We start from the raw sequence: 12,837 nt of genomic DNA, 5'->3' as shown, positions 1-12,837 counted from the left end.
GGCTTGCAATACAGTTTATTCCCATGACAGTGTCAACATTGCCCTCATTTTTCCTGTCACACATCTCTTAGAAGTTCCGTCTTCACACATAGCCTTCTGATTGGGATCGTCCGTCCCAGGCCCCGCTCTCCTGTCCAGCCCTTCCGCCTGGTCTGCTTGGGTCCTCTCCTGGGATCGTCATCACTTCTCAACATTTCTAAACATTCCTCTCTCCATCTGCACGTGGCTAAATCTGTCCCCTTGCGTTCCTGTCCTACTGTAAATGCAAGCTTTCACTGTGTCGCCTCCCAAGGTTTCCCCCTGGAGCAACACCAAAGGGAGATGGGGCGGGGGGGGGGGGCGGTTTTGGATTACATGCTGCTCATAGTGATGTGTACATTCTTATGCATATGTGTCCGTGTGCGTGCGTGCGTGCGTGCGTGTGTGTGTATGTGTGTGTGTGTGCGCGTGTGTGTGTTTGTTTGGAAAAGACCTACATGTATCTCTCACCAATTTCCCACACCAATGTCAAAAATCAATTCAGCCCCACCAGTAACTGATCTACCAATCTAATTATAATGGCTTTTCCCTGTTGTCTCAGATTCAAAACCATTTACATAGCATTTTTTTTACCTCCAAAAAAGCAGTCATCATTTATTGCTAATTATGTCCACCTCGTCAGAAGCTGACTGAAAAGACGCAGCCTGCAGAGGTGTTAGTAGTGACTAAAGAGGACAGGGATGCAGAGCCATCTCTAGCATTAGCTCATCTGTCATGGGTGGACATAAACATGTCCCATTTAGGACCAGATTTATGCCTCTTTTATTTTGGTAAGTGCCATGTCAGTGTTTCACACTGGTGATCATTGCCTACCTTGATACATAGCACCACCAGCAAATATAAATGTGTAAATGTTTTTAAAAAATATTTTACACATCATTTATCGTGATCAAACAGTCTTTGGCAGTCCTGGCATTTAAATATGAATAAAAATCTTTTAAATCTTTAGGATGGTTCCATGTGGGCAGTGAGGGAATATGGTTTCTATTTGAAAGGGTTTTTTTAAAGGTGGTATAAATATATATATAATAAATGTTAAGAATAAATATTATGTCAGTTGTCAGTCGAAAAAGAATTAAGGAGCATGTTGCTTCATGCTTTACTTGCTGCTGTACCTTATGAGCCTTGAAAATATAACAAAAAACAAAACAAAGCAAAACAAAGAAGAGAGCACTCCCATGTCTACTGATATGTAAATCTTCCAGAAGATAGCTGATACAGTATGTGAAAACTACTCCTTCAGATAGTAGGCAAATAGACTGACCTGCAGCTCTATTTAACCTTTGTCTACAACAGCAGAGATGCAGGACTCTCTCTGGCCCCGGTGGCTAACATAAGGCCCAACACCCTGACAGGTCTACACAGCTGTATAACAGGGAAACTAAAACAGAGACAAAATAAATGACAACAACAACAACAACAAGAAAAAATCCAATCCCTAGAATTCCCACTGTTTGTCAGTGATAGAGTAAGCTTGAGAGAATAACCGCAGATATTATGATGAGATTAAGTAAAGACATTTCAGATGCATTTGCATTTCATGCTTTTCAGGCAAGTTGAATTTAGCAAAGAGAGGTCACCAGAAAAAGAAAAAAGAAAAACAAGACAAATTTGATTCCATTCATGTCAGTGGTCAGTGCTTCATCATCAAGCTACTTAATTTCTGAAAACTAAATCGACACAACACAAGGTGACATGAAAAAGAGAAAAGAAAAACAGAGGGAAAAATGTGAATCAAAACATCCACACAGCAAGATACTGTTCACTGTGATCTATTTGTATGGTTAGAAACTTGATGACATGGATAAACATAAAATAATCTACTTGAAATATTAACTTATATTAGCTTAACAGTAGCTTAGTAGCTAGTGTTTAGCCTGTAGGAAACGGACGTCCATGGAATACCGAGACAATAAAAAATGAGTTTGGGAGTTTAGGAAATTGAGAACTGAGATTATCAGAGTATAGTAAAACAGAGAGGGACAAGACGGGAACAAAATGATACCCTAAACCTAGTGTGCTAGTGTGTGTGTGTGTGTGTGTGTGAGATCTGTTACAACAGTGCGCTAGTGTGTGTGTGTGTGTGTGTGTGTGTGTGTGTGTGTGTGTGTGATCTGTTACAACAGAGCCAATTTTGATATGTGCTCAGGTTCACAGTGGCAATTTGAAGTGTCGTTTAGGCCTAGGCTACTATGACCAGAGTTACTGGAGCTACAAACGGAGCACCTTCATCATTTACATTCATTTACATTAATTCATCCCTCCTCATCCTCTGTGTTGATCTGAATTCCATACTGCTCAAATTGTGCAAAGAGTTTTATATAACTTAGCCTTACCACTGACATCATAAATAGTTATACCACTGCTATCATCACACAAACCTTAACAATCCAAATGAAACTCAAACATGTTTCAACAGCCCTTCAATAAGTTATTTCCCAGAACCATTTCAAACACACTCTTAGGCTGATGATACATGGGGCAACATTTTGAGCAATGTTGCTGGGCAATGTTCCTCATTATTGTGGTTCTGGCATGCTCTCATTGATATTGGGCAACAGTTTCTTTTCTGGAGAACTTTATCATCAGTAGGCAAGTTGTCATGATTATCCAATCAGAATAAATGGAAGTGTTTATGTGGTTGCCCAGCAACATTGCTCAAGAAGTTGCCCCATGTATCATCCTCTCAAGCTAAATCTTGAATCCCTCCTGATACGCAGCACTGTGGCTGACTTGCCCTACTATAGCTCTTTCAGGCCAAGGACGTCAAATGAGGTCCCGGCAATCACAGTCAACACACGTGTGTGTTTATCAGCAAATAACTACATCTCTCAGAAGGATCCAGAAGAATGTCACGGAAAAGAAACAAAAGACAATCATTTTCACAGGGTAAGGCCAGAGGAAAGCAGCATTGACTGATTGCACACAGTGATAGAGTAGGGTAGAGTAGATCAAAATAACACACAGAGACTCGAGTTTGAGTCTTTGGTCTGGCGGTGCTACTCCTGGTGTGCAATTGCAACTCAAAATGATATGACGGCCACAGGGAGATTAAAAGGCCTACATAGTTGAGAGTGGATTAAGAGTGGATAAATAGTCTGACAGATTGCTGGGATTGCACATTTTAGCTACTTTCCCTAAACCAGTTGACATTTTACAAAAAACATTGGTAGTTGGTATTTCACATTATGCTGGACTATTATCATCTGTCATACCTGTCTCCTGTGTTCATTCAAAGCCAATCGCCAACTGCCCCTCTGGTTGACCAGCCAGAAATCTTTTTGTAAGAGCATTGGTTGACAGACTGTTAAGTGACCTTTAAAGCAAGCAAGGTCCTGATAGATACTTTTAAATTTTTGATTTCAAGGTTTCCTTTCTGATTGAGAGACATAACTAAGAGTGTCACTGGAATATGTGAACGCATAATAAAACTATTAGCCAGACAGGTGATTTCTGTATAAAGATAATATATTTCAACATTCTGTGCTATCCATATTTCATACAACCAATTCACAAAGTCTCACGTGGCGCACTCCAATTCAACAATCACACATACAGCTAATTCAAAATTCTAAAATGTCTGTGTATATGATTCATGACTTGTCGATCAACAATGGGATGCCAACCTTGTTTACTTTTACAGAAAGAAAAAGCAGTGAAGTTGAGTACATTTCCTTCAGTACCTATAATTCTAGAGCACCAACTTCACTTCTACATCTTCAAACAATGATCATCTACTCTATACACAGAGAAAGTGCACTACCCCGCAGGGCATCATTTTATACAGGGAATCACTGATAGGCTGGTATGACTCCTGAACAATTCAACATACAAGCAACTAGACAGGAAACATGGTGTAGAATGGGTAAAGTTCTGTCTGGAAATACAAGTAGACAAGACTGTAGACATTTGTTTTCAGACGGTAAAACAGATGAACAAAATGATGTACAGAATCAGTCGATATTCCACAGAGGGAGAGATCCTAGGACAGACAGAAAGAAGAAAGAGAAAGAGAGAGATTAGAAAAGAGGAATGTTGTGTTCAAGCTCTTCATCAGATATTCATGAATGTGTGTATATTTTTTGAATATTATATTACATTAATTTCTATTACATTTCATTCCATATTTTCTGTGAGAAATAAATTCTATGGAACTTATAATTTTCTTAATTGGTGTAACATTTGTGTTGTTGACCTATTCTGTCACCATTGTTAATGAAAATGATTATTTCTTTTTAAAAAAATGATTTTAATAAATTACAATAAACATTTGAAGAATTACAATAGTGTTGGAAGTCAGGATGAGATGACTTCACCATTCAAGCTGCAAGTCCGAAACAAAACCGTCCATGTGCAATCTCAGACACTAAATTCAATTACAGCGTAACACTAGCCAAATGCACAGCTAGTTTAAGTGCTAGCTGTGCTAAAAGCACCCGCTTGTGCCTCAAAGCTTAAAACTAGGCGAGTTGAGCATCTGCTCTTATGCGGCAGCATGTGCTTCCCTAATGTGGGCCTTCTCAGGCCAGTGGCGGCTATACATAATTCTGATGAGCATGTCCATAAAGTTAAATTTATGGCCAGGCAAATGTGCTCATGGGCATCAAGCTCCTCATGCAGCAGGCAGTCAACCACACTCTCCCCTCCCAGCCCCACAGCAGGGATGACACGGGTATGTGGCTAGAATATGTCAAAGGTAGAAAAATATGTTTCTACATGTGTGCATGTCTTCACAAAACGTGTCTCAAACATGTCTATGTATTTGTCCCTATATTCATGTTTGTATGTATGAGCATGCATGTTCGTGTGACTCTGTGTGCGTGCGTGCGTGTGTGGGTGAGTACATATTTGCATGCACATGTTCATGAGCACTGTATGTACGTGTGTGTGTGTGTTTGTGTGTGTATTTGTGTGTGTGTGTGTGTGTGTGTATTTGTGTGTGTGTGTGTGTGTGTGTGTGTGTGTGTACTTGCGCATGTGTGTAAGAGGGGGCCTATAAAAAGTATGAGCCCCTGTCCCAGCCCCCCGAGCCCCAGGCTTGCAGGCTGATCGCTCCCAGCAGCTGTCATCCCTCCGCATCAGCACAACAAATACTTCACATGGACTGACCTTTCCACTGCCACTCGCCAAGCCTGGCCCCTCCCCTCTCTCTGGCCCCTCCCCTCTCTCTGGCCAACACTTTCTATCGATTCCTCCACTCATACATCTTCCTTTATTTATCCATCACACTTTTACCTTCTTTTATCCCCATTCCTGTTGCTTCTATCTATCTATCTATCTATCTATCTATCTATCTTTCTGTCTGTCTGTCTGTCTGTCTGTCTGTCTGTCTATCTGTCTGTCTGTCTGTCTGGCTGTCTGTCTGTCTGTCTGTTCAAATGGTCTGGTCATGTCCTCTGATCTGCCCAGCACTGTACCAGCCCACCAAATCCCCCAGAAGGCCCTGAGCTTACATTTATCCTTCAAACATTTGCCTGTGTGTGTGTGTGTGTGTGTGTGTGTGTGTGTGTGTGTGTGTGTGTGTGTGTGTGTGAGAGAGAGAGAGAGAGAGAGAGAGAGAGAGAGAGAGTGTACAGTATGTGTCAGGTTTCTTTGTCTTTTGTATTTGTCTGTCTCCGGAACACACACACACACACACACACACACATGTTTTAGGCTCATGTTTGTGTCCATTTCTGTGTGATTATTTTGCAGGAAGTGATGTATGTGTGTGTGTATGCGTGTGTGTGTGTGTGTGTGTGTGTGTGTGTGTGTGTGTGTGTGTGTGTGTGTGTGTGTGTGTGCGTGTGTGCGTGTGTGGTCAAGGCTAACAACTCTTGACCCAATGACCTTTTTGCATTTACTGAAAAACATAAGCTCAACTGTTTCTCAACACCTGAATTCTAACAGATATTCACCATTACCAACAATGTTTAAAGTTACATTCCAACTACTTCAGAACTCCTGCGCTGACAATACAGACTCATTTCCCTCTTTATTACTGAAAGTACATTTTCTGCCCACTTCATCAATGTCCACATTGCATTGCTTGTCACATTTCTTAGTAGATTGTGGGGTTATTAGTTTTTCTCATTGGTGCATTTCATAGATGATAATTGAAATGTTCAAAACTACTACTTCAACCTCCACATCATCTAGCCACTAACGCGTACCATAAAAGCAAGTTCTTATTACTTCGAACAAACAGCAAATACTTTCGTACATCCATGCAACTGCTTGTGTACAACTGTCTGCTGTTTTTTGCGTTATCAATTGCTAATCAATTGCAATATCATGTCGGTCAAAATGCAAAATGCATTATACAGCTTCTCTGTGGATTAGTTTATTCCAAATAGAAAAACTGCAGCCGTGTGCAATTTCATAAGAAAATGCTTCCAGAATAAACTGGTACATTGTCAACATGCCTAAGCATTTTGATTATCTTGTTCATAACAGTGACACAGAAACTTGTCATTCTGATGGCACTGGCATACTGATTGGCATAAATATCTGCTTTTGAGACATAAACTAAGTATTCTGAGCAAGTTGGGTGCACTCTGTGATACAGTTTGCACAAATTGTTTCAAGAAATGCATTTACTTTTGTGCAAACGTTAATGATGGCTCGAGAAATGCACCATGCCAAGCCATCCTTACACCAGATGACTTTGACAAGATTTGGGAAACATTCTGGAAAGATTGTAGTCTTTTAAGTAAAGCTTGAATGGGGGGGGGGGCATTAGCTAAAACACTCCAATCTTTCAATCTTTCCCAAATCTTGTCAAAGTCTTCTGATGTATGGGTAGCATAAGAAAAAAGTAATTGCCCTCAATGACAGCACTAATTACAAAGTTTTATGTTTCGCAACACATTTGAGTTTATGCTCCTGGCATTCACAGGAGGAGCAGCAGCCCGCAGACACATATCCGGTAGGTAATGCTTAGACGAGAGAATGGCAGCGTTTGGCCTGGCATAGCAGCCGTGGGCTACCCCCCGTCCGTGGGAGTCAGGTTACGGCGAGGTGTCATGGTCGGTCAATTAACACATGTGACATGGCTTTTACTGCACTACATCGCAAACATGGTAGTCAAACAAGGTGCTGGACAGCAGATCCACAGCAGAAAATGAGTCTTTTAGCACGCCGAGCTGCGCTGATGGATCGGCGTGACATTCACATCGACCTCTACACGCTGCCCACGCCAGTATGAGGACTGCTAAGGATAGATGCTCTATGTATAACTTATTCTGAACGGTTTGGCGTCACGGAGGATGTAGAGCTTATCAGTCATGGTGCTGTCAAAGTGGCGTCGGGACGAAACCCCAACTTATCTCAATCAGTATTCTCAGCAGAGGAGCTACTGGCAGAGTCCCACCAAATTACCAAAATATACCCCGTGTGTTTTAGTTGAGGAGGAATAGGCCGTGTGTCTCCTGTCCCCTCTCCCATGCTTCATCGCCCAGTGAATGGTGATGATGGGCTTTCACATCTGCCACTGGGCTACTTCACTGGGCTGTTTTGGTGCATACTGTATTTGCTATTGTAAATCATCTCTGAAAATAATTAATGAGCCATTCTCATTAACTAAAGGTGCAGTCCGAGGTTCTAATCCAGTTCGCTTTTTGTGAAGTTCAACCAATTGCTCCCTGTCTTGCTGTCCATTCAGTGTGTGCCCTCAAAAAAAAAAAAAAACACTAGTGTTCACACCCATTCCTGGCTCTGCAAATAAGGAATTCATTAACAAGTCATTAATAATTTCAGCCAATCAACATGTTGCTTTAGAAGCACGGAAACTAGGGGTATAATCTAGGCTCAATTATCCACTTTTCTCCAGAATCACAGACTGCATCTTTAAATAATTGAACTACAGACAGGTTTGCCTGTGATTACCTTCAACATCACTGCAACTTTCAATGAAAACAATAACAGAGGAAACATCACTCACAAGTTGGATTAGTTATCGATCAGTTATCGATGCTCCACGACAAAGCTCATGGTGGTTCCATCAAAGGAGGGTGGGGCGATGATACGTGGGCCTTGCTGTGTTGTGATGCTGATGACTGGCTTCCCACCAGGGCCAACAGAAATCCCGCCAACCCCGCGGGAGTGATCCGGAGGGTGCGTGCCGGACGGGCTGCCCACGCCCACACCTGCCCGCGGCCCTGAGTCTTTGCCCTGCGCTCTCTCTCCATCCCCCTCGGACTGCGTGGAAGACGAGAGGGAGTGGGTGGTGAAGGCTGTGGGGGAGGCCATCAGACTGGGGTAGATCATGTACGTGGGGGCAAAGGCGGTGCCAGGGCTGAGCGCCAGGGGGGACATGGGCATGGGGACGGGCGTGAGTGGCTGGGGAGGTGGAACGGGCACATCCACGTACTGGCCCGTCTCGGGGTCGTACAGCCTCTTGGTGGCCGGTTGCACTGGCGTGTCCACCAAGTAGTAGTGGCCTGTGGTAGGGTCCAGCAACATCTTCTTCTGGGTCTGCTGCTGCTGCATGGGCTCGGCCACGGAAGGCACCAGTGAGGGAGAGATGCAGAGGACCTGAGGCCCAGTAGTGGTCAAGGGGATGGGGAGGGAATGGTGATAGATGGTAGTGCTAGTGGGGCTGTCTGGAGCCCATGACTCCATGATGATGGGGGAGCGCTGCAGGGCCTGCTGTTGGCTGTGGCTGGATGCTCCAAGGTGACTGGAGGCTGTGGAGGGGCCCGGCTTCCCACTGGCACTGATGGCGGCGGAGGATGCCGGTGTGTCTGTGGTGCAAGCTCTGACTGGGATGGTCAGGTAGTTCTCAGTCTCTGCTGGTGCAGGTTTGATGGGCTGGGCCTGGAGGAAAGTTTCAGAACTTTTGGCCGGCCCCTTTTCCTCTGCTTCTCTTTTCGGGGGAGTGATTTTTAAGGACAGTGGGGTTTTGGGAAATTTAGGAGCTATTGCTTTGCTGGTTGAGACACCCTGCGGAACAGAGAGAGTCTGTCGAACACTAATTTTTGCTGGGCCACTACTGGCTGGTGCTTTTAAGCTACTGGCAAAATTAAACACACATTTGTTATTGAATCGTTGGCCATGGACAGATGATGTTTTACTTGTACTTGTGTCTTCTTGGCTAAATGTGGCTGATTTGAGATTCACCTTATCTTCAGTTGATTGGGCTACACCTGTCTGCAGAGTGCTGGCCAATACTGGAGGATTTATTATGGAGCTCACCGGCCTCTCAATTTCAGTGCCTTTGCCGAGATCATCCTCAGATTCCGTTTTAGATGGACCACCCTGTTCTTCGCTGGTAATGAGTGATAGCACGTGGCTGTCTGTGACGGGACGCGGCGCCTGCGTCTTGCGCTTCCATTCATTACGGTCAAAAACATAAAGCTGCTCCATTGTTTTAACAGCAGCTTTTAACTTTTCCAGGGCCGCCTGATTTGTTGCTTTAGATTCGGATTTCTTTTCCATGTTTTCGATTGTTTTATCTTGCCTTTGTTTCGCAGCTTTCGTTTCCATTTTTGATTCGGTTTGGTCACTGTAAGGCGTTTTTACGCACGGAGTTCTACCCATAGACCGATTTGCAAATACGCTTTCGTTTTTAATGCAGTCGGACAGATGTTTAGGTGACAACCTATCAGATTCTGTCGCGCACTCTGTTTGTCCCCGTTTTGATGCCTCGGCCACACTGCTGCGTGGCTTACTTAAATTATTTGTGTTTACAGAATGGCATTTAATAACAATAGGTGATTGAGAAGGCTTTTTGTCCGGTTCCTTCTTAAATATGCCAACTTTATCTTCTCTCAACAGAGAAGCTGATGTGGCTGCTTTGTTTTCAGTATTTTCTAGTGACACAAACCTATAGGAACTTTTGACCAGTTTACGCACGTCGCGTACTTGGTGAATTGGTGTTTGGAACTTCCCCTTGGTCTCTCTAATGTCCCGAACTGTAAAATGGGGAACTTTCTCTGACTGCGACAGCACCTGACATTTGGATTCAGACGCTGGTTTGGGGGGATATGTGGTGCTGAACCCGATTTTGGGGGTTAGTAGACTGGCTATGTTGAAGGGATTTTTCTTGTTCTCTTTAACGCTACGTAATCGTATTTTGATTTCAGGTGCCTTTTTGGCTTGTGATATTGCAGATGTATCCTTGGCACTAAGAAGGTTGCTAGAGTTATTGTCTCTGCACTCGCACTCGCCCTCTCCCTGCTCCATGACGGCATCGTGTATATTTTTACTTTGCGTCTGTTGTTCCCCCTCCCTGTCTTTGGAGAGAAGCTGTGAGCTTGGTACATACAAGTGCGACATTTTAGTTGATTTGGCGCTTACTGATTGGCTCTCCTTCTGAACCGAAACCTCTAATGTCGGAGAAGACGTTTCTATGATATTTTCCTCTCTGTCATTCCCTGATTCCATATCAACACTTAGTTCACCGTCCTTCCAGGATTTGAAGGCACTGTTCTGACTCTGAGCAAGCTGCACCTTCTTACTTTCACACATTTCCTTGTTAGACTTACACGCGCCGTCATCAGGATGACAGTCCGGTGTGGAATCCGCTGTGGAAACCGTTGCGCGTTGTTCATGCTGCTCCTTAGGGTCGATATTTGACGAAGTTTCTACTACGTCGCCCAGTTCATTGAGAGCAATAAGTCCTGAATCTGTTTCAGACGTTTGTCTTTGCAAAACCTCACACTGGAAGGGCTCTTTTGATGTGTCTGGGTCTTTTATCTGGAAGCAAGGTGACTGAACTGGATGTGTGTCACGTATCTCCCCCCTTTCCATTTTGCGCTCTTGTTCAAACTGCATTTTTTTCGAGATTACATTTTTTAGCAGACTTGATGCAAAAATGGCTTTCTTGTGTGTATCTTCGATAGCGTCCCCGCAGTCAATGTGTGGGCTGGCTGCCTCGCTCCCAGGCCTCGATGGCATGATGCTGGTAACCTCATCCGCGGAACGTGATCCTGCGGTATTTTCTACGCATTTTGCGCGCCTTTTACGCGTTGGTAGTCCCGCTTCAACATTACAGCTAAAGTTTAATGTCTCTGTCAGAGTGATCATTTCGCCCTGACCTTGATTATCGTATTGTCCTCTGATTTCAATTTGCTTTGAAGCAGAAGAGTCATTTTGGATATTCGACCGGGACGGCTTGTTTTTGTTATGGGAACATGTCTTAGCTTGAGGCACTTTTAAATTAGCCACACCATTTATGGTTTTGCACTGTGCATTCTTGTTCAGCTCAAACGTTGAACTTCTGTGGGAAATCAGACGTTTCTCATGTCCTTGGGCCATGTTACCATAATTCAGATCCATTAAAGTTGACGAAAAAGACGATTCACTAGACGTGCTCAAATTGATGGCATCAAAGTAAGGGCATGCCAAACTTCTAAATGATTTAGCCGTTAAATTGCGAACCTCCTTATCAGCGTCATCTAGCTCACTAACTGAGCTTGAAGCACCACTAGAGTATTCGTTAATATCTTTTCCTTTTAACTGAGGGGCCAAATGCTGGCGGCCGGGTGCCGGGATGAAATAGTGCGCCCGGTCAAACAGGGCCTCCCGGCTCGAGTCCGAACCCCTGAAAAAGTACTGACTCCTCTCGCCTGTGCGTCGGGCATGATAGCTAATGTTTTCATTCTGGAGAAAATTGTTGGACTCGTTTATATTCCTGGAGGACGTTTTGATCGACAGGTGAATTTGCCCCGACGAGCTCTCACCACCATTGGGGTTTTTACACACGCTTTCATCTGAGCTCACACATTTGTCCGAGTCACACTCACACACATCGCTTTCGGTGCTGACAGCTGTTTCGCCAGTACCACATTGGCCCGCATTAACCGAGTGCGCTTTGGTGATTTTTGCTTTACCAATTCTTCTATCCATAACCAATGTCCCCTCCGTCGTCTCGTCGCTCTCAAAAGATGCATAATCCACAAATGAGTATACAAGATTGGTATCCTCATAATCCCAACAAGGCCCACGGCCAATTTCGTAGTCCACATCATGGTCTAACTCAGTCAATTGAATTTCGTGCGTTGTGATATAATGGGATTCATCTGCAAAGGTATTGAGCGTACATTGATCAGATAAGACCACGCTGCTGGAGCCATCTTCCGACTCACTCTGGCTATTCAAGTACATATCCGTGTAGCGCAGCTCCTCGCTTTCGCAAGAAACATTTTGTGGATTATAATCTTGCAGGATGAGGTCGGTTTGAGGGTCAGTCTCCGTGGTAGGCATGTCAGCGATTGAAATCTCATCGTCGAGAGTCGGTGAAGAGTTCACGCTGTCACGCTGTCCCACCCTGGCGTCCTTCGAGTGATCCTGGTGACAGTCCTTAGAGGGAGTCTCTGTGATATTGCCTTTTTCCTTGCGTTTGCCAGGGCTTCCGTCACCCACGGTTGACGTGTCACTCTGACATTTGAATATTGCCAGCTGATTACCTTCACCCGTAAAAGTGACTTTGACGGTTTTTGTGCCATCCGATGTCATATCCAGAAGATTGTTCAGATCCACATAATTTGATTCCTCGGGTTGACTGTCAATACTTTTCTGCTTATTTTCTTCTGTTTGAGACTTTTTGTAAGATGCCGTCTCCCCGATGTGGCTGATGGTTGTCTGAAGTGTTTCCATTTTCCTTTACGCCAGAGAGCCTTTGTTATTGGTGATGTTGTCTGGCACCAGTGGGCAAAAATCTGCGTGGGTGACAGAGAGGGAGACAGAAAGAGAGAGGGACAGAGAGAGAGAGGGAGATAGAGAGAGGGGAGAACCCACTGGTTTCACTGTGTAAAGCCTGGTCGGTCTGTGTTTTTCACTGGACTGCTCACACCTCACCACTGTTCTTGGCCACAG

General features: G+C 44.1%; 1 protein-coding gene across 1 annotated transcript; it reads right to left on the bottom strand.

The window, feature by feature from the left end:
• On the bottom strand, window positions 1-12,837 carry LOC121714090 (uncharacterized protein C4orf54 homolog). The gene is made up of 2 exons (XM_042099300.1): window positions 7,961-12,837; window positions 1-4,021 (listed from the first exon to the last, which is right to left on the bottom strand). Exon 1 carries the CDS (start codon window positions 12,616-12,618, stop codon window positions 7,984-7,986), a length of 4,635 nt encoding a protein of 1,544 aa, XP_041955234.1. The 5' UTR covers window positions 12,619-12,837; the 3' UTR covers window positions 1-4,021; window positions 7,961-7,983.

Source organism: Alosa sapidissima, chromosome 1, assembly GCF_018492685.1.
Source record: "Alosa sapidissima isolate fAloSap1 chromosome 1, fAloSap1.pri, whole genome shotgun sequence".
Taxonomy (NCBI): domain Eukaryota; kingdom Metazoa; phylum Chordata; class Actinopteri; order Clupeiformes; family Clupeidae; genus Alosa; species Alosa sapidissima.
Note: the sequence above shows the minus strand (reverse complement) of the source record. Positions and strands in the feature narration are given on the sequence as shown.

Bases quoted from the DNA above. Each gene is read 5' to 3' on its own strand.
- LOC121714090 (XM_042099300.1), bottom strand. From the start codon at position 12,618: ATGGAAACACTTCAGACAACCATCAGCCACATCGGGGAGACGGCATCT.